This window comes from Carcharhinus amblyrhynchos, chromosome 24, assembly GCF_965287045.1.
Source record: "Carcharhinus amblyrhynchos chromosome 24, sCarAmb.v2.hapA, whole genome shotgun sequence".
NCBI lineage: Eukaryota > Metazoa > Chordata > Chondrichthyes > Carcharhiniformes > Carcharhinidae > Carcharhinus > Carcharhinus amblyrhynchos.
In genome coordinates this window covers 37,236,971-37,256,657 of record NC_137347.1, presented here as the reverse complement: position 1 = coordinate 37,256,657, position 19,687 = coordinate 37,236,971, and the positions used below count along the sequence as shown (strand labels likewise).

The 19,687-nt window shown below is 42.3% G+C and overlaps 1 protein-coding gene across 2 annotated transcripts in view; it reads right to left on the bottom strand.

Annotated features, from left to right (window-relative positions):
* LOC145357728 (lethal(3)malignant brain tumor-like protein 4) overlaps window positions 1–19,080 on the bottom strand; it is a 67,307-nt gene extending 48,227 nt beyond the window's left edge. Inside the window, exons 1-5 of one of the 2 annotated variants that reach the window (XM_080211159.1) lie at window positions 18,943–19,080; window positions 14,706–14,839; window positions 14,096–14,201; window positions 11,432–11,555; window positions 6,284–6,407 (exon numbers count right to left, since the gene is read on the bottom strand). In XM_080211159.1, the coding sequence (XP_080067285.1) occupies window positions 6,284–6,407; window positions 11,432–11,555; window positions 14,096–14,201; window positions 14,706–14,822 (471 nt within the window). In that variant the 5' untranslated portion in view covers window positions 14,823–14,839; window positions 18,943–19,080. Of the gene's footprint in view, window positions 1–6,283; window positions 6,408–6,564; window positions 6,988–11,431; window positions 11,556–14,095; window positions 14,202–14,705; window positions 14,840–18,942 lie in introns of those variants that run through there. The other variant, XM_080211161.1, reaches the window with a different exon arrangement.
* Between the last annotated feature and the right edge of the window lie 607 nt (window positions 19,081–19,687).

Below are 19,687 nucleotides of genomic sequence, written 5' to 3'. Positions count from 1 at the left end.
GGAATTTTTCCTTTTTTTTTAAAACTTAACTACTTTACATTTCTTCCTCCACTGGCTAGCTCAATGCCACGCATACAGATGGTTATTTTTGAATACAGTTAAAACAGAAATACATAAAAGCTACACATGAGGAGAGTTCACCTGCACCAACCAGACTTACCAGTATTTACCCTGAGTGTGGACATAGTTCTAGCCATGTTTCTCCCACCCCCATTCTCTTCATCCACACAGACAAAATACTAAATTTTCCTATACCTCTCAAAGAAATGCAGTACAAAATGCTTTGAAAAAGTGCTGGCTGCTGATAAGATCTTAAAACATGTCATGCGATTTCAAGAAGAAATTAGATATAGCTCTTGGGACTGAAAGGATTAAAGGATATGGAGGGGGAAGGTGGGATTGGGATATTGAATTTTACGCTTAGCCATGGTCAAAATGAATAGCGGAGCAGGCTCAAGGGGCTGAATGGCCTACTCCTGCTTCTATTTTCTATGTTTAAATAATTATCCTGTTGGATTACCCCTTGGACAAAGGCTCATCAGTGTTGAGCCTTCTTAAGCTGTTGTATTTAGTTACATCCTTAAACCAGCTGTTTACTAATTAGATACGACTTCTGGTAATCATTAATCAATTGCTAACGTTCAAATCATCCATCCATACAGGAAAAATGAAAATTGTATAGAGGAGAAATCTTATGTTTTATAGTGCAGTAGCCATGTGCAAGTTTCATTATTGCTATAAATCTATTCATCATCTTCCTTAATTCCACACTTCTCTTCCTCCATCTACTACCTGCATTGAAGCATCAGAGAGCTGTCCCTACACTCAGGCTTTATTTATGCCCTTATACACTTAGCAACTAGGACACGCAGTGGCCAGGAGTGACTAGCCAGGCAAATTTCCCTTCCTTGCTGTGGGAAAGCACAGCCACTCCCTTAACTGTACAACAAAAGGCTGAAAACGTGATGTTCAGTACAACAATTATGTTGTTCGTAAATCTTTCCATTCTACCAGAAAGGCATCCGAGATTCCAAAATTTAAATATTTTTTCCTCCATCCCTGAAGGTGGCAACTCTTGCCACAGCAAAGTTTGAAGGGCACCAACAATACCCCCGTGCTGTTGCCCAGTAAGTCACTGTTTTTTTCAAATAACTTCATTCTCAGGATGTGGGTGTTGCTGTCAAGATATCAAGGTGGAAGGGAGCTGTCTTTTTAAAGAGCTGCAATCCAAGTGGCAAAGTTGTGCCCACAAAACTAGCAGGTAGAGAGTTCAAAGTTTTTGACCCAGTGGCAATGAAGAAATGGGGATATATATCCACGTCAGGCACTGCAAGGCTTGAAAGGGTCCTTACAGAATCTCATGCTCTTGCTGCTCTTTGTATTTTATTCCAAATGATACTGAGCATGAGTGCTTAGCATGGACCAGCACCCCTTTAGTTAAGTAAAGAAAATTCCATTATGCTTCTGACTTGTGACTTCACTGAAACACCTGGACATCTAAGCGTTGGCAGGTTCTTTTCACAGAATCGCACAAGCACAGGCTTTAACCCATCAAGTAAATGTTGGATCATTCAAAGAGAAATCCAATTGGATCCATTTCCCATACCCCTACTTTTTTTATTTTTCAAATATTTGGGGTGGCACTGTAACATAGTGGTTAGCACTGCTGCTTCACAGCACCCAGGACCCAGGTTCAATTCCCATCCAAAAAGTTAATAGCCTGAACTCCATCCTGTGGGATTTTTGGTTTTTTTTTGCATAGCTACTTTACATTTCTTCCTCCACTGGATAGCTCAATGCCACACATACAGATGGTTGTTTCTGAATACAGTTAAAACAGAAATACATAAAAGCTACCTCATGGAGAGCTCACCTACACCAGCCAATCCTTATCAGTATTTATCCCTGAGTGAGGACATAGCTCTAGCCATGTTTCCTCACCCCCATTCTCTTCATCCACACAGATAAAATACTAATTTTCCTATATCTCTCAAAGAAATTGCATATAATTGCTTCTAAAAAGTGCTGGCTGCTGATAAGATCTTAAAACACGTTGTGCGATTTCAAGAAGACATTAGATATAGCTCTTGCAACTAAAAGGATCAAAGGATATGGAGAAGGAAGGTGGGGTTGGGATATTGAATTTTACAATTAGCCATGATCAAAATTAATAGCGGAACTGGCTCAAGGGGCTGAATGGCCTATTCCTGCTTCTATTTTCTATGTTTAAATAATTATCCTGTTGGATTACCCCTTGGACTAAGGCTCATCAATGTTGAGCCTTCTTAAGCTGTTGTATTTCAGGTTTAGTTACATTTTTAAACCAGCCGTTTACTAATTAGATACTACTTCAGACAGTCATTAATCAATTGCTAATGTTCAAATCATCCATCCATACAGGAAAATTGCACAGAGAAGTCTTACGTTTTGTTGTACGAGTACAGTGCTCGTGTGCAAGGCTCATTATTGCTGTAAATCTACTCATCATCTTCCTTAAATCCACACTTTTCTTCCTCCATCTACTACCTGCATTGAAGCATCAGAGAACTGTCCCTACTCTCAGGCTTTATTTATGCCCTTATACACCTAGCAACAAGGACATGCAGTGGCCAGGAGTGACTAGCCAAATTTCCCTTCCTTGCTGTGGGAAAGTGCAGCCACTTCCTTAACTGTACAACAAAAGTTTGAAAACATGATGTTCAGTACAACAATAATGTTTTTCATAAATCTTTCCATTCTACCAGAAAGGCATCCAAGATTCCAAAATTTAAATAGTTTTTCCTCCATTCCTCAAGGTGGCAACTCTTGCCAGAGCAAGTCTGAAGGCCACCAACAATACCCCAGTGCTGTTGCCGTGTAAGTCACTGTATTTTTCAAAAGCTTCTTTTTCACGATGTGGGTGCTGCTAGCAAGGTCTCAAGAAAGCGGAGGGGAGCTGTCTTCTTAAACGGCTGCAGTCTGAGTGGTAAAGGTATGCCCACAAAATTAGCAGGTAGAAATTCAAAGGTTTTGACACAGTGGCAATGAAGAAATCGGGATATATGTCCATGTCAAGCACTGTGAGCCTTGGAGGGCTCCTTGCAGTTTTTCATGCTCTTGCTGCCTTTTGTGCTAAATAACACTGAACATGAGTGCTGAGCATGGACCAGCACCTATCTAGTTAAGTAAACAGTACTCCATTATCGTCCTGACTTGTGACTTCACTGATGCATCTGGACAACTAAGTGTTGGCAGGTTCTTTTCATACAGTCGTACAAGCACAGGCTTTGACCCATCAAGTATATGCTGGGTCTTTCAAAGAGCAATCCAATTAGATCCATTCCCTGTACCCATACTTTTTTCTAATTTTTCAAATATTTATCCAATTCCCACTTGAAGGTTATATTGAATCTGTATCCACAAACCCATCAGGTGACACATCCTAACCATGTGTTGCGTTAAAACATTTTTCCACTCATCATCTTTGGCTCTTGTGCCCATCATCTGTACCCTCTGGTTATTCACCATTTCTACTTTGTGCCCATTGATGTAAACAGGGGCATGGCCTCCACTAATATTCCTGAAGTCGATGATTATCTCCATTTTGTTGACACAAAGGGAGAAATTATTGTTGTCCTACCAGTTCACCAGATTCTCTATTTCATTCTGTACCATTCAGCCGTTGAGCTGTTAATCTTTATTCACTTTATCTATACACTTCCTGATTTTAAACACTTACCAAAACTCCTCTTAGCCTTCTCCACTCAGAGGAGAAGAAGCTTGGCTTCTCCATTCTATCCACGTATTTATGATCCTCAATCTTGGAAAGATTCTAGCAAATCTCTTGTGACAGGTGTCAGCCATAGTGATAGCAGACTTGGGTTAGAAGGTCATGGGCTTGGGTTCCACTCCAGGATTGAGCATTTAAAAACAAGTCAAAGCTGCTAATCCAGCGCAGGAATTACAGAAGGCTGCTCTGTTGGAAGTTCCATCTTTCAGCTGAGATATTAACTATCTGCCTTCTCAGGTGGATGCAAAAGATCCTGTGAAGAGTACCTTGCCAATATTTAGCCTTAAACCAACATCACAAAAACAGATTACATAGTCTGCTATTTGTGGGACCTTGCTATGTGCAAATGTTTCCTACATTACAACTACTTCTATGTATCTCAATATCTATAATATCTTTGGGGCATCCTGAGGTCATGAAAGATTCTATACAAATGCAAGTTTTTCTTTTACCGTCAATTATCAAACTGAACCCTTTCACTCTATTCCAAACATATAATTACTACACATGTACATTAAAAGTTATTAACTATACACTTCCTTTAACCCCCTTTCTATTCCAATTCCTATCTCAAATTTGACAACGCCTGTTGAAGAACTTTACACCTCCCACCATCGGAGCCGCCGCTGCATTATCACTGACGAGGGTGTAATTACTGCATGATAATAACCTTTTACAGGTAGTTTGTGTCATCAACGTTCAATGTTAAAATTACTGTGTTTGTCCTGACTCCCTCAACAGTCTGCAGTCCGACCATCAAGGCTGTCATGACAGGTGCCCATTGATGAGGTCCATATGTTTTCCCTCCCGGTGAGGATCTTCACAGACAAGGTTATAAAGGAAAGTGAGCCCAGACGATTTCGTCCCGAGCTCACTAATAATATTTAAATCACCTTTTCCGGGTGCGAGGCAGATCTCGCTGGATATCCAATGCCAGTAAGATCGCGAGAGGCGAGAAATTGGGCGTGAACCCATTTTGTTGGCTCTCTCGCGACCTTATCAACTTGCCCACTGGTTGGCAGGGCAAAATGGTAACATTGTCCCCATGTTTCTTTAAAATGACAAAGGTTTTATGATCATCATGAAACTTTTAATTCAAATCTCACAATCTGCCATGATATGATTCGAACACTGGTCCTCATATCATTGTCCTGGGTCTCTGGATTAGTCCATTGACAATACCAATATGCTACCACCTCCCCATATTTTGAAGAATAATCACCTTGATGAACAAACTGGAAGATGTGACTGATCTAAACAGTGACACTAGCCATCAACAAGAAGAGACTCATTCCTCCCATGGTGTCTAGCTCAGTAACTAATCCGACTTGATCCCTCACTTGCATCTTCCACCAGAAGAACATGCTCTTTTGAAGATCAAAATGATGCTGAGTTAAATGATTTCTTCATACTATCCCAATTCTGAAGACAATCTCTCTAAACAGATTTGATTTATTGACACATGCATTAATACACAGTGAAAAGTATTGTTTTTTTGTACGCTTTGTAGAGAAGGAGAATGTTGAGAAAGATCAACTTAATGCAGGGTAGGTCCATTCAAAAGTCTAATGACAGCAGGGAAGTAGCTGTTTTGAGTTGGTTGGTACGCGATGTCAGGCTTTTGTATCTTTACCCTGGTGGAAGAGTATGTCTGGGGTGCATGGAGTCCTTGGTTATGCTGGCTGCTTTCTGAGGCAGCAGAAAATATAGACACTGTCAATGGATGGAAGGCTGGTTTGGGTGATTGACTGGGCTTCCTTCACAACCATTTGTAGGTAATTGCAATCTTGGGCAGAGTAGGAGCCATACCAAGCTGTGAATACTTCCTATGGTACATCTGTAAAAGAGGGCGAGGGTCGTAGCTGACATGCTAAATTTCCTTAGTCTTCTGAGAAAATAGAGATGTCGGTAGGCTTTCTTAATTATAGTGTTAGCATTGGGTGACCAGGACAAATCGATGATGATCTAGACACCTAAAAACTTGAAGCTCTCAACCATTTCTACTTTGTCCCCATTGATGTAGACAGAGGCATGCCTTCCACTACGCTTCCTAAAGTTGATGACTTCCTCTGTTTTGTTGGCACTGAGGGAGAAATTATTGTCATCGTACCAGTTCGCCAGATTCTCTATCTCATTCCTGTACTCCATCTTGAACATTGTTTGAGATCCAAACCACTATGGTGGTGTCATCAGAAACTTGAAAATTGAGCTGAGGGGAATTTGGCCACAGTCATAGTTGTATAAGGAGTATAATAGGGGGCTGAGAACTTGTGGGGCACCGGTGTTGAGGATGATCATGGAGGTGGTGTTGTTGCCTATCCTTACTGATTGTGGTCTGTGGTCCAATTCAAATTGAATAACCATAGCAATATAGACTTCATAATTATTGCATGTAACACTCAAAACAATCTCTGATCGCAGTAACAAAATGCTGAGGATAGCTAGCGCTTAAAAGAAAACGCTAAAAGTGTAAATAACAAAAAGGAATTCAAGAAGATACTTTGAGCACTTTACCTCGTCTTCATCTGCCTGAAAATCTTCATCTACCCAGTCTAGTAGCAGTTTTCGTTTCTTTCTGAGACGCTTCATGATAGTGCCACTGCCATTTGTCATATCTACATGAGTAGGCTTATTAGTGCTGTTAAAAAAGACACAAAAACCTTCAGTAACAATTGATTATTAGCTATTTAAAGTAGCATTGTTCTTTATAGAGAAGTTTGAGAATGGCCATTATTGTATTACCATATGTAAATGCATCTAACTGTAACCAAGACATCACCACATAAATTGCTCACCTGCTAAGTCTTAAATTTGGTCCTTCCTGCTGCCAGTTCTGATATGCTGGCCTGTATGACTTAGGGTTTTCATTGGTGTGTAGCCATCTAAATAAATTTCCAGTCAAATACATTTAATACCTCACTATTATAAAAAGCAAAGTGGTGGCAAAACAGTCATTGCCCGGGAGTAAGTGAATCTAATTGTTACTTGTGAAGAGATAATTGGATTGGAGTTCTGGCATCACCGAGGGAAATTTCAACCCCACAAAATAGGTGGAACATAAAAATCTTTCCAAATCTCAGATTTTAACAGAAGCAAAGGTGGTGGGGGAGGCAGGGGAGACCAACCAGCTATGAGGAGGTCAGCTGCTCATTTAAATAAGCCGGCATGCCTCAAGATTCTGGCCTAGCCAGCGAAGCTCACATCCTTTGAATAAAGGGGAAGAAAAAGCATCACTCCTTTATCACTGACTGCAAAATCTCAGTAAATGATGAGAAAGGAACTTGTATCACTGGGACAGGAAAATTCAGCAAGCCAGGCCTTCTGTTTCCTGCCTCGTTGCTCAAACTATAAAGAGGATAGAGTTAGGCAGCAGAAGGATAAACAACCTGGAGTACAAAGGGCCTCCACGTTATAAATTTTACTGCAATATACAAACATAAACTTCCCACATGGTCTGCATTCTGCAGTGAAAACTGTGATCCAGAATAATTAAAGCCAGGTATATATGTGAAACAATTTTACCTGAAATCATTGATGAGGTTGGACTACATGGATGATAGGCGTGAGTGGATACTATTCATATAAACCTAATCAGCAAGTGCTGGCAAGCTGTTTTACAGGAGAAAACATGGCTTTTTTTCAAAAAAAAAATTGTGTGCATCTGGACAAAGCTGCATTTGATGCCTTCAACGATAGTTTATCACCACTTTGTTATCTTGTTAAGCCACTTCATAAGTGTCATCAAGTGTAGAAATGGATAATGTCATTAGCCACCCAGGCTGAGTAAGTTGCTACTGTTCCCAACCCTGAGGAAACTAGTGAGCCAGCTGGGCTTCCAATGACAATCTGGCAGCTATCCCAAAGGTGGCCAGGTTTATTGAATTCAGCTTCACAATTTACCAAGGTTGGGATTTCCGAGCCTAATATCACTACTTCACTACCAGCCAGTATAAAGGCCATCCTGCCCTGACATCCAATATATGGACTGCCAACAGTCTCAATAATAGCAATACTGAACAATCCTGCCCTCCCTGGCCCAAAAACCTGATCATCACCACTCACAGTTAACTCAATACAGGCCTCGAAGTGCACTATAACCAACCGAATTTTGTATGGAACTGACATTGGTTTTCTGGATCTGATTCTGTAGAAGTGTAGAATGGAATCATGGTTGATTTTCTCCCTTCACAGATGCTGCCAGATCTGTTAAGTTTATCCAGCATTTCTGTTTTTATTTCAGATTTCTAACATCCGCAGTTTTGCTTTAATATTGATTTTCTTGTGCAGTTCCTAAGCCAACATTTTTTCCCAGCCGTGCAACAACTGGATAACTTGCAGGGAGATTTTACACAATCTTTAGACAGATTGCAATACAGAACTTGATCAACAATTGCACAGGTATACCCTGTAAGTATACATGGTGGCACAGTGGTTAGCACAGCTGCCTTACAGCGCCAGGGACTCGGGATTCGATTCCAGCCTTGACTGACCGTGTGGAATTTGCACATTCTTCCCAAGTCTGTGTGGGTTCCCCCGGGAGCTCCGGTTTCTTCCCACAGTCCAAAGATGTGCAGGTTAGGTGGATTGGCCATGCTAATTTGCCCCTTAGTGTCAGGGGGACTAGCAGGGTAAGTATGAGAGTTTGCAGGGATAGGGCCAGGGTAGGATTGTCATCGGTGCAGGCTTGATGGACCGAAAAGCCTCCTTCTGCACTATAGAGTTTCTATGAAATATCAATGTTGACTACGTAAATACCACACACTTACATACATTTGCAATTGGCTTTTCTAGTTTTACTAATCAAGTTAAAATGGTTCAATTAAGTTAAATGAATTGGTAGTTCCACTATTATAATATTGAGATGAAATCACGAGAACCTTTAGTGAATCCCTTGTTGAGTTGTTGTGATGGGAGACTTCAATTTCCCAAACATCGACTGGAATATCCCTAGGGTAAGGGGTATAGATGGGGAGGAGTTTGTTAGGTGTGTTCAGGAAGGTTTCCTGACGCAGTATGTGGACAAGCCTACGAGGGGAGAGGCTGTACTTGACCTGGTACTGGCGAATGAACCAGGGCAGGTGATGGATCTTTCGGTAGGTGAGCATCTTGGAAATGGTGACCATAATTCTATCTCCTTCACAATTGCGTTGGAACGAGATAGGATCAGGTAGGCTAGGAAGGTGTTTGTCTGGGGTAAGGGGAGATACGAAGAAGTCAGGAAGTTACTTGGACAAATAAACTGGAAGGAGGCGTTCTTAGGGAAAAGTACCGAAGGAAGGTGGCAGATATTCAAGGAATGTGTGTCTGGAGCTCTGAATGACAACGTTCCGATGAGACGAGGGGGTTTTGGTGGGTCGAGGGAACCGTGGTGCACAAAGGATGTGTTGAACCTAGTCAGGAAGAAAAGGAAGGTGTACAAGAGGTTCAGGGAATTAGGAGATGTTAAAGATCTTGAGGAGTATAAGGACTGTAGGAGGGAACTTAAAAGGGAAATTAGGAGAGCCAGAAGGGGTCATGAGAAGTCCTTGGCGGGTAAGATTAAGGAGAATCCCAAGGCCTTCTATAAATATGTGAAAGGTAAAAGGATAAGAAGAGAAGGGATAGGACCTATAAAAGGTGAGGGGGGAAAGGTTTGTGTGGAACCAGAAGAAATGGCGGAGGTGCTTAACGAGTACTTCGCCTCAGTATTCACAGTGGAAGCCGATCTGGGAGATTTTGTTATGGATTTGCAGCAGATGGAAAGGATTGAGTAAGTGAATATCAAGGAGGAGGATGTGTTGGAACTTTTGAATTCTATCAAGGTAGATAAGTCGCCTGGACCAGATGGGATGTACCCCAGGATACTGTGGGAGGCGAGGGAAGAGATTGCAGAGCCCCTGGCGATGATCTTTGCGTCGTCAATGGAGACGGGAGAGGTTCCAGAGGATTGGAGGATTGCGGATGTAGTTCCTATTTTCAAGAAAGGGAACAGAGATAGCCCGGGAAATTACCGACCGGTGAGTCTGACCTCAGTGGTTGGTAAGCTGATGGAGAGGCTTCTGAGGGACAAGATTTACGAACATTTGGAGAGGTTTGACATGATCAGGAATAGTCAGCATGGATTTGTCAAGGGCAGGTCGTGCCTTACAAGCCTAGTTGAGTTCTTCGATAATGTGACTGAACACATTGACGAAGGAAGTGCCGTGGACGTAGTGTACATGGACTTCAGCAAGGCGTTTGATAAGGTCCCCCATGCAAGACTTCTTGAGAAGGTGAGAGGGCATGGGATCCAAGGGCCTTTGGCCTTGTGGATCCAGAACTGGCTTGCCTGCAGAAGGCAGAGAGTGGTTGTGGATGGGGCTTTTTCTGAATGGAGGTCAGTCACCAGCGGAGTGCCTCAAGGATCTGTTCTGGGACCCTTGTTGTTTGTCATTTTCATAAATGACCTGGATGAGGAAGTGGAGGGATGGGTAAGTAAGTTCGCTGATGACACGAAGGTCGGTGGTGTTGTGGATGATCTGGAAGGATGGCAAAAGTTGCAGCAGGACATAGATAGGATGCAGGACTGGGCGGAGAAGTGGCAGATGGACTTCAACGCGGATAAATGTGTAGTCGTCCATTTTGGCAGAACCAACGGGATGAACGAGTACACTATCAAGGGCAGAAGTCTGAGTAGTGTTGAGGAGCAGAAGGATCTTGGGGTCCGGGTCCACAGGACTCTTAAATCGGCCTCGCAGGTGGAGGAGGTGGTCAAGAAGGCGTATGGTGTACTGGCCTTCATTAATCGAGGGATTGAGTTTAGGAGTCGGGAGGTAATGCTGGAACTTTATAAGACCCTTGTCAGGCCTCATTTAGAGTATTGTGCGCAGTTCTGGTCGCCTCACTATAGGAAAGATGTAGAAGCTATTGAAAGGGTACAGAGGAGATTTACAAGGATGTTGCCTGGACTGGGAGGCATGCCTTATGAAGTTAGGTTGAGGGAGCTGGGACTCTTTTCCCTGGAGAGACGAAGGTTGAGAGGCGACCTGATAGAAGTTTACAAAATGTTGAGAGGAATAGATAGGGTGGACTCTCAGAGGCTATTTCCCTGGGTTGAAATGGTCGCTACGAGAGGACACAGATTTAAGGTGCGGGGAGGGAGGTTCAGAAGTGATGTTAGGGGTAAGTTTTTCACTCAGAGGGTGGTGAGCGAATGGAATCGGCTGCCGTCAGTGGTGGTGGAGGCGAACTCGCTGGGGTCTTTTAAAAGACTCCTGGATGAGTATATGGGGTTTAATGAGATTGAGGGTTATAGATAGGTCTGTAGGTTGGTAGGTGATGATGTGATCGGCGCAACTTGTGGGCCGAAGGGCCTGTTTGTGCTGTAGTGTTCTATGTTCTATGTGTAAAACAAGGTGAATGCCAGACTCTGTCCAGGGAATCACTTTTAGTCGATTTGAGTAAGACAACTAACACCTGAACCAAACAAAACCATAAGCAATGTAACTTTATACAGTTAAGTCATTTATTCAGAGGATCCTAGTCTTCATGCCATCACCATTGGTCCACTGTAACTGAAACAAAGTCATGTTTGACTTCAGATAGATACATAATTCAGACAGCGTGGAAATAATGGGGAAAGAAAATAATTACAGCAAAGATGCTTGCTGTTGTGGAGCGTGATTGTCCATGAAAAATTCGTACCTTTCTTTGTGCCGCTGTGCACAGGCCTCACTGCAGAACTTCCCCCCATGACTGAAGTGTTCGATAGTGCCGTAGTGTCCACAGTTCTCGCAGCAATAGATACCATCCATGCTGGGCACTTCCTCTAAATTTTATGAAGTTGATACCATTGCCACAGGCACAGGAAGGACATGGAGAGGGGGGATGGGGGTGAAAAAATTCTTAGTTTTACATATATACACACAAACAAATATCCACACGCACCCCAATCCAGAAACATGAAAAGTGATTGAACGAAAACTGTTACCTCCTCTAAAAACCCTGCACTTCTTGGCCTCTTGCACATCCCAGTTTTCATCATTCCACCACTGGTGGCCATGCCTTCAGATACCAAGACCCCAAGTTCTGGAATACCCACACTAAAGCTCCTCAGTTCTCTGCTTCTCTCCTCCTTTAAGGTTACCCCTTCAACCATCTGGTAACCAGTCATTTTATCTTTTCCTTATGTGACACTGTCAGATTTGTATTGGCAACACTCCAACGCAGTATCTGCCTCACCGCTTTCACATTGGTCCAAGCGATCCTTGGCCCCACCCAACCTGGCTTGACCTGAACCACCCAACCCGATGTCGAGCAGGATCCCAAATCCAGCACAGCTACATCCCAAGATTGCCAATTTTGAGACACTGTATCTCGTATATACTTACCAGCACGCACGCAAATTTCACTTTGACTTGGTCTTCGTGGACCTTGGGAATCATAAAGCAGCACAAACTGGCACATTTTTAAAGAAACTGAACAGTTAAGGAATTTATTAAGTGCTGGAAGCTACTCTACTGATTTTCAGTGACCCGATAATCAAGTTAAGAGAGAGTTGTGAAGTATCTCAGCAGACCAGTGTGTTGCTCGAAGGGAAATCAAAAAGGCTGAAGGTCACAAACTGCTTTCCTGAAACATCAAACCACTATGTAGCTGAAAGCTAAAGCGCCTGATTTGTCACAACATTGCATGATAAATCTTGGATCATATTGCTGCAAGCATGATTTAATCACAAGAAGTGGACATTTTTGTGTTCATCAACTGAAGGGATTTTTAGTGTTTATAAAAAGGAAGTCTTTCCACTTTGGCATCAAATATCAGCATCAACAAACCCCTGCCAAATACACAGCTCATTTCTCAAAGATTCCATCTCAAATTCAGGAAAACCACCACCACTTCTGCATTATGCTTTACAATAGACCAGACAGTCTATGCCCTCCTTAGGTGCTTCACGTTTACAGGTTTGTCAGTCACATCACATTTTTATTACATCTTTCACGCAAAAAAAGGGGGAAGATTACTTTGTGGTACTATCACTAGGCTATTAATCCAGAAAATCAGCTAATGTTCTGGGAACCTGGGTTCAAATCCCACCATGGCAGATGGTGGAATTTAAAATCAGTAAGTATCTGGAATTAAAGATCTCTTGATGATCATGAAACAAACCATTGATGATTGTAGGAAAAACCCATCTGGTTCACTAATATCCTTTAGGGAAGGAAATCTACCGTCCTTATCTGGTCTGGCCTACATGTGATTCCAGAGCCACAGCAATGTGGTCGACTCTCTCCTGCCCTCTGAAATGGACTGGCAAGCCACTCAGCACTCAATTCAAGCACAACTAGAGATGGGCAATAAATGCTGGCCAGCCAGCTTCACCCACGTCCCACGGATGAATTAAAACAAAATTAGGTGTGACCAAAAGTTGGTGGTCAAGGGTCCACCAGATACAGTACTAATATGCTGGAACATTACATTCAACAGTTCAGCCAATTATATTGTACAAAAGGTTCTTACTATTTAAAAAGCAAAATTTAGTCAACAGGTTTGTAGATTCATTTAAGGATGCATTGGAATCATTACAGTAATGCCCTGCTGATGCAGGAGCACATTTCAGCACTCATGATTTTTCACAATTCCAATCGCAAGTATCCCATGGATTTTGGGTAAACTCTCCATGGCTACAATCCCCTGTCATATTCATGGACATCAGCAAAGTTTACTTCGTTTTATTTTATTAATTCACAGGATGTGCACATTGTTAGCGCATTGGGTGAGGGGGGTTGTTGTGAAGGAGGATGCTAGATAGCTTCATTGGCTCATTAGCTAGTGGGTGGATTGGATTAAGGGCAACAGAATGGGGTTCAAACTCTGTTGAGACTCATGTGGGCTCAGGGCCTGTCTCCGCAAACCACCTGTGGCAAGAAATCATGCATTTCATCACGGGTCGGCAAATGATTGCCATGGGCCTACCTTTGGGCAGAGAACTTGAAAAACTAAGCACCTGTACCAGAGTGAGAACATAAATGATAAGAAAAATTACTGTTCGTCCAACGCCTTGTTACAAGTCTCAGAAATGTCTCAAAGCAGCTTCCATAAAGTAATCAAACTGGAGATGGAGTCCCTGTCAAGTGAACAAAGACGGTCTTGGATTAAGGTCTCAGCTGAGGGGCAGGACCTCAGACAATGCAACACTTTCCACTTCTACACCAGGGAGTCAAACCTGGATTAGGTGCAGTCCAACAATTTTAAAAAATATCTCAATGTGAGAGAATCACTAGCACAGCGATCCACAATTCCCGAATTGGGACACTCTAATTCTTTAAGCCTGTCCCAAATTGACACACACTTCCCAGAAAATCTCACCTTTTGAATCTACAGTCCTGTTCCCATTGCGCAAGCTGGTGTCTTTCCCATTTTCAATCTCTGCATTTGTGATGATTTCCAGGGTGTTGAACTCAGTCATTCGGAACTGTTCACAATAAAGAAGTTAATGCATTGTTTGTTTCATTTCATCTTTTCATTTCCAAGTAATTGCATTATTTTTACCTTTGGGAACTCGTGCAGTGAAATAACCCATCACATCATGAGACATATGCCTGCCCTGGCCAGTTGCACAATGGGGCAACAATAAAAATAGTAAGAGTTTTATTTGTCCAAATCTGCAAGTCTTGAACTATAATCTGTAGCTTAGAGACAGCCACATCTTGGAAATGGCCCCTCACTGTCGATATTACAAATGACAAATCAGCATTTTCTTTTTGTTCAAAAATGCACAAAATTGAGAATGTGGAACTTGATGTTTACCACTCCTATAGCCTATGGTGAACTGATTGTCTCTGGTAGTGCTCACAGGATATGGGGGAGATTTGTAGAACACAGTTCAGAAGCTGGACTGCTTCCTGGAATTCAGTCAGAAAACACAATCACTCTTTGCACTACAGAAATGTATATTTTAATCAGATTGACGAATTACCTTTAAATTGCTGCCTGGTAACGTAGCAATTCCATTGTTCCATTCCATAGCACTAAGCAAATCGAAATCCTGTCCTGCCGTAGCATTCACATTTTCCTCTCTTGAACCTTGTTCCATTGTATTCTGTAAATTTGCTGCAAAGTAATAAAGTTATTTATTAGTCACAAGTAGGCTTACATTCACACAGTAATAAAGTTACTGTGAAAATCCCCTAGTTGCCAAACTCAGGCACCTGTTCGGGTACACCGAGGGAGAATTTAGCATGGCCAATGCACCTAACCTGCTTGTCTTTGGGCTGTGGGAAGAAACCGGAGCGCCCGGAGGAAACTTACGCAGTTACAGGGAGAACGTGCAAACTCCACACAGACAATGACCCAAGCCAGGAATCGAACTGCAGTCTCTGGCGCTGTGAGACAGCAACACTAACCACCGCATTAAGTCTATCAACACATATACGCAATGCTGAAATTTGGAATGAATTTTGAACATGTTCTTATTATAACAATAACTTGCAGTTACACAGCACGTTTAACGGAATAAAATGCCTCAAGGGAATGTTATCAAACAAAACATGACACTGAGCCACATACTGAGCCTTGGGACAGATGGTCAAAAGGTTGCTCAAATGAGTCTGAACAGGAGAGTTAGAAAGATGGAGAGGTTTAGGAAGGAAATTTCAAAGCTTAGGGCCTAGGCAGCTAACAAATGGTGCAATGAAAACTGCTCAAGAGACCTGAATTAGATAAGTTCAAATTCCTAAAGCTGGTAAGACATCGGTAAAAAGATACAAAAGTCTGAGGTCCTTTACCAACCGACTCAAGAACAGCTTCTTCCCTGTTGCAGTCAGATTTTTGAATGGACCTACCTTGCATTAAGTTGATCTTTCTCTACTCCTAGATATGACTGTAACACTACATTCTGCACCCTCTCCTTTCCTTCTCTATGAATGGTATGTTTTGTCTGTATAGCGCACTAGAAACAATATTTTTCATTGTATATTAATACATGTGACAATAATAAAATTAAATCAAAAACTGAAGATTTCAAAGATAGAGGAGCAAGGTCATGGAGAGACTTGAAAACAAGGTTGAGAATCTTAAGAATGGAAGCACTACTTAAGCAGGAGCCAACATAGTTCAGCGAGCACAGGGGCGATGGGTGGACGAGACTTGGCATGAGTTGGCACCTCTTCAAGTTGAAAGGCCAGCCAGGACTGTGCTGAAATAGCCAGGACTAGAGGTAACAATATGGAAGCTTTGCAGCACCCTGGCAGCGTCCCTACCTCTGGACCAGAAGCTCCAATTACAAATCCCAATTCAGGTCCTGATGGCCATGGAAGATGCAGTAACACGGCCAAACAGGTTGATCATCAGCTTGCAAATCCTTCCCAAACACCCAAAGGCAGGCAGTAGGAGTGGGAAAATTTCCTGGACAGTCATGGACCTGTCCAATGGAAGTCCACAGTTGCCAATTCACTTTTAGAACATATTAATTGAAGGAGGAGGGGTAACAATCTCATGGAAGGAAGTTTCAGCTGATGAGTTGAGGCAGAAGCGCAAACACCACACACTCCTCTGGGCAAATCATTCAGCTCTAAAACAGACCTGCCAAATGTCACACATTAGCAGCAATGAGTTATTAATTTTTGTTGAACCTGTCTTTATACTGTCAACCAGAATCAATAACAGTATTACACTCCTTTGACAATGTGGAAAATACCACACATAAATTCTTAAAAGTATATTTAAAAGGTTTGCATAGAGCATTACTGCCAGCTTGGACCAGCTGGGTCAAATAGTCCATTTCTGTGCTGTAAATAATTCAATGTAATAGTCCGAAACTCTGATCATCACTGAAAATTTTTGATTGACAGCACAGACTTGATTGTCCTCTTTACAATCAAATGACATTTAAACATAAAGTTGGGATCGTTATTAAACAATAGGTGTAAAGACTTTATTTTCCCTCTCAAATTGCAATTACAATGCAGCGGATGTGAAAGCTAAGGTCACCTCACCCAGGTGGTTTTATAATGTTTGCCACAATCTGCAAACAAAATTCTTACAGGGCTCAACAAGGTAGGTGCAAGGAGGATATTTCCTGAGGGTCTACGAGCAAGGGACACAGTCTCCGAATAAGAGGCTTAGACTTGAGACGAGGAGGAAATTCTTCACTCAGGACCTGTGGAATTCACTATCGTGTGGATGTGCCGGCGTTGGACTGGGGTAAACACACTAAAACCTGGTGTTGTCAGACTTTTTACTGAATTCACTATCCCCATAGAGTTATGGAGGTTCAGTCACTGAATATATTTAAGATCAAATCAATAGATTTCAAGATAATATAGACATTAGGGGGATAGAGCAGGAAAATAGCAGAGGTAAAAGAACAGCCAGAATTTAGCTGAATGGTTCAGTTGGCTTGAGGGGCCGAATGGCCTACTCCTTTCCCCTATATTCCTATTAGGATCTCCAATTGGAATTAAAGTACAGTTTGTTTTGAATTGCAAAATTACTTTAAACATTAATCAGCATTAAAAATAAACACACAATGGCAATTAAGTAGGCATGCTTTAAGGATCCGTATAGGAATACGTTTGAATAACACCTTAATATTAAACTTTTTTATCCTTGCTTTCAAATGTCTGCTATCTGGGTAAACTCCTTCAGTTCCGATGCCCGCCGTGATTTCGGCACTCCTTCGACTCATACCCGATTTTCATCTCTCCATCACTGCCTGAGGCTCTGGAATCCCCTACCCTCAACCTCTCCGGCTCTCTTACCGCTCTTCTCCCTCAGGATACTCCTTTCAATCCACCTCTGACCAAGCTCTTGACCACCCATCTCCTCGTGCGGGTCAGTGTCAAAGTTTGCTCACGAAGCGCGCTTGTATTAAAGGTGCTATGTAAATACAAATTGCTCATCACCATCTGCGCCCCTTATTCAGAGGTGTCACTTTGAGGTCTCACTTATCCAGAAATGTCACTTATCCACCCAGAGCAATCAAATCAATGTACTAATCCATCTATATATTTGTCTACCCCAGGAACAATCTAAACAAAGGTCTGGAACGCTACTTAATATAGTGCGGGGCAGAAGAAGCAGTAATATTATTATTTCCCATATTGATGGGTCATTGATCTAGCCACAGGGAGTCGCTCTTGACACATCTCATTCACCCCTCAGCCTGCATTCGCCCTTCCTGATCTAAACAAGTTACAAAAAAAAATACAATTTTTCTCTTGCGAACAACGCACAACTCGAATTATAACACACTCATTTCGTTCTGATCTATACCTCCGTGCCGGAAAATATCAAACAATCTTTTTCATGTATTTTTTTTAAAAAATTACACATTCAGCACCAAAAATAAGTCTTTAAACCCTCAAAAAAAAGTTCCAGCGTTTGTTACATGTAAACAGTTTCAACAACCGCAATGCGTTTAACAACATGAATGGTTTTGCAAGAGTTAAAGCACCGGGAGGAAAAATAATAATTCATAATTCTTCCGGCCAGAAATTTATATATAATTTTTTTTAGATGCAGGGAGCGCGGGGGGATGTTAAACCTTCGATAAGGACGGATATGGTTGCTGCTCGATTCATCTTGTTCAGACTGCTGGGCTTTACAATTTTAAGTAAAAAGCTTCTTTCCTGATGGAATTATTTAGTTTGAGTTCAGACTTGTCTCAAAATGGCGGAATCCACAAGGCCTGAAACACATTGAGGCTTAAAATTCACAAACCTACTTCACTTCAACCCAATTCTCCCCACAGGCTGAGACTTAAATACATCCCCCCAAAAAAAATCCCCCCTAACTGCCTCCATGACAAAAATCCTCCTCCTGCTTTCCTGTAAATAAATAAAACTAACCTCCCCTTTAAATTAATTTATTTTCACTTCTTTTTAATTACAAAAAAAAAATTTCAATAAGAGCTACCAGCCAATGGTGACAGATTTCTAACAAAAAGCTTCACCTTTTTTTCTGAGTGTGGGAGAAAAGCTGGAAAAACAAAGAGAGAGAAGGTCAATAAATTTCTTCCACAAAAGTCTCTCAGGGGGAAGGAAACAAAGTTAATGATAGTTGCAATGATTGGAACCGGTTAGGAGTCGGAAAGAGGGGGGGAAACCTGTCACAAAGTGTGTAACAGAGGCTGCTGGAGCCCCCCCCCGAGCGCCTGCGGAGGTCGGGCAGCGGGATTTCAGCTCTTTTTTCCGCACATTTTGCACTGAACGCACCTTCGCTTCTTCCCAGTTGTTGGAGTGTGGCTGAGAGCAGCGCGCATGCTCCATAGGTGAGAACTCAAAACTTTAGGCAGAAACTTTTTTTTTCTGCCCGCAACTTTGGGCAAAGTTTTCCCTCCCGGCGCAGGGACGCCCCCGCTCCCGCTCCATCCCATCACCTCCACACACCGACCGCCGGGGAAAGCACCCCGTTCCCATTCAATCCTTTCTCCTTGCCGCGGGTTTCCCGTCTTCCTTTTTAATTATTTGACAAGTCCTCTTCTCTCCGACCCGCACAGTAAGAAGTCTCACCGCATCAGGTTAAAGTCCGACAGGTTTATTTGGTAGCACGAGCTTTCGGAGCGCTGCCCCTCGGGGTGGGCGGTGGTCACTGGTAGTTTAACCTGACACCGCTCAGACTAGAATGAGACCAGTTCTGAGGAGCCCCCGGTTGTTTGGAGGGGATGTTGGGCATTAAGCTTGCAGCAATTCATGAAGAAATTCTATACATGTGTATATATGTTTTAAGTGCCCCTGATATTGTGAGACTTCTTACTGTGCCCACCCCAGTGGAACACCAGCATCTCCACATCATGGCTCCAAACCTGTAAATGTGAGGTGTCAGCTGTTGCAAACTTATTTTTCCCTCCCTTTATCATTAGCTGTTTTGGATTTTGTTTTCTAACCTGTGGCATCTGTTACATCCCCGTTGCTTGAGGGGAATTGAAAGAGTGAGTGGAGAGAGAAATGAGGGTTTTCA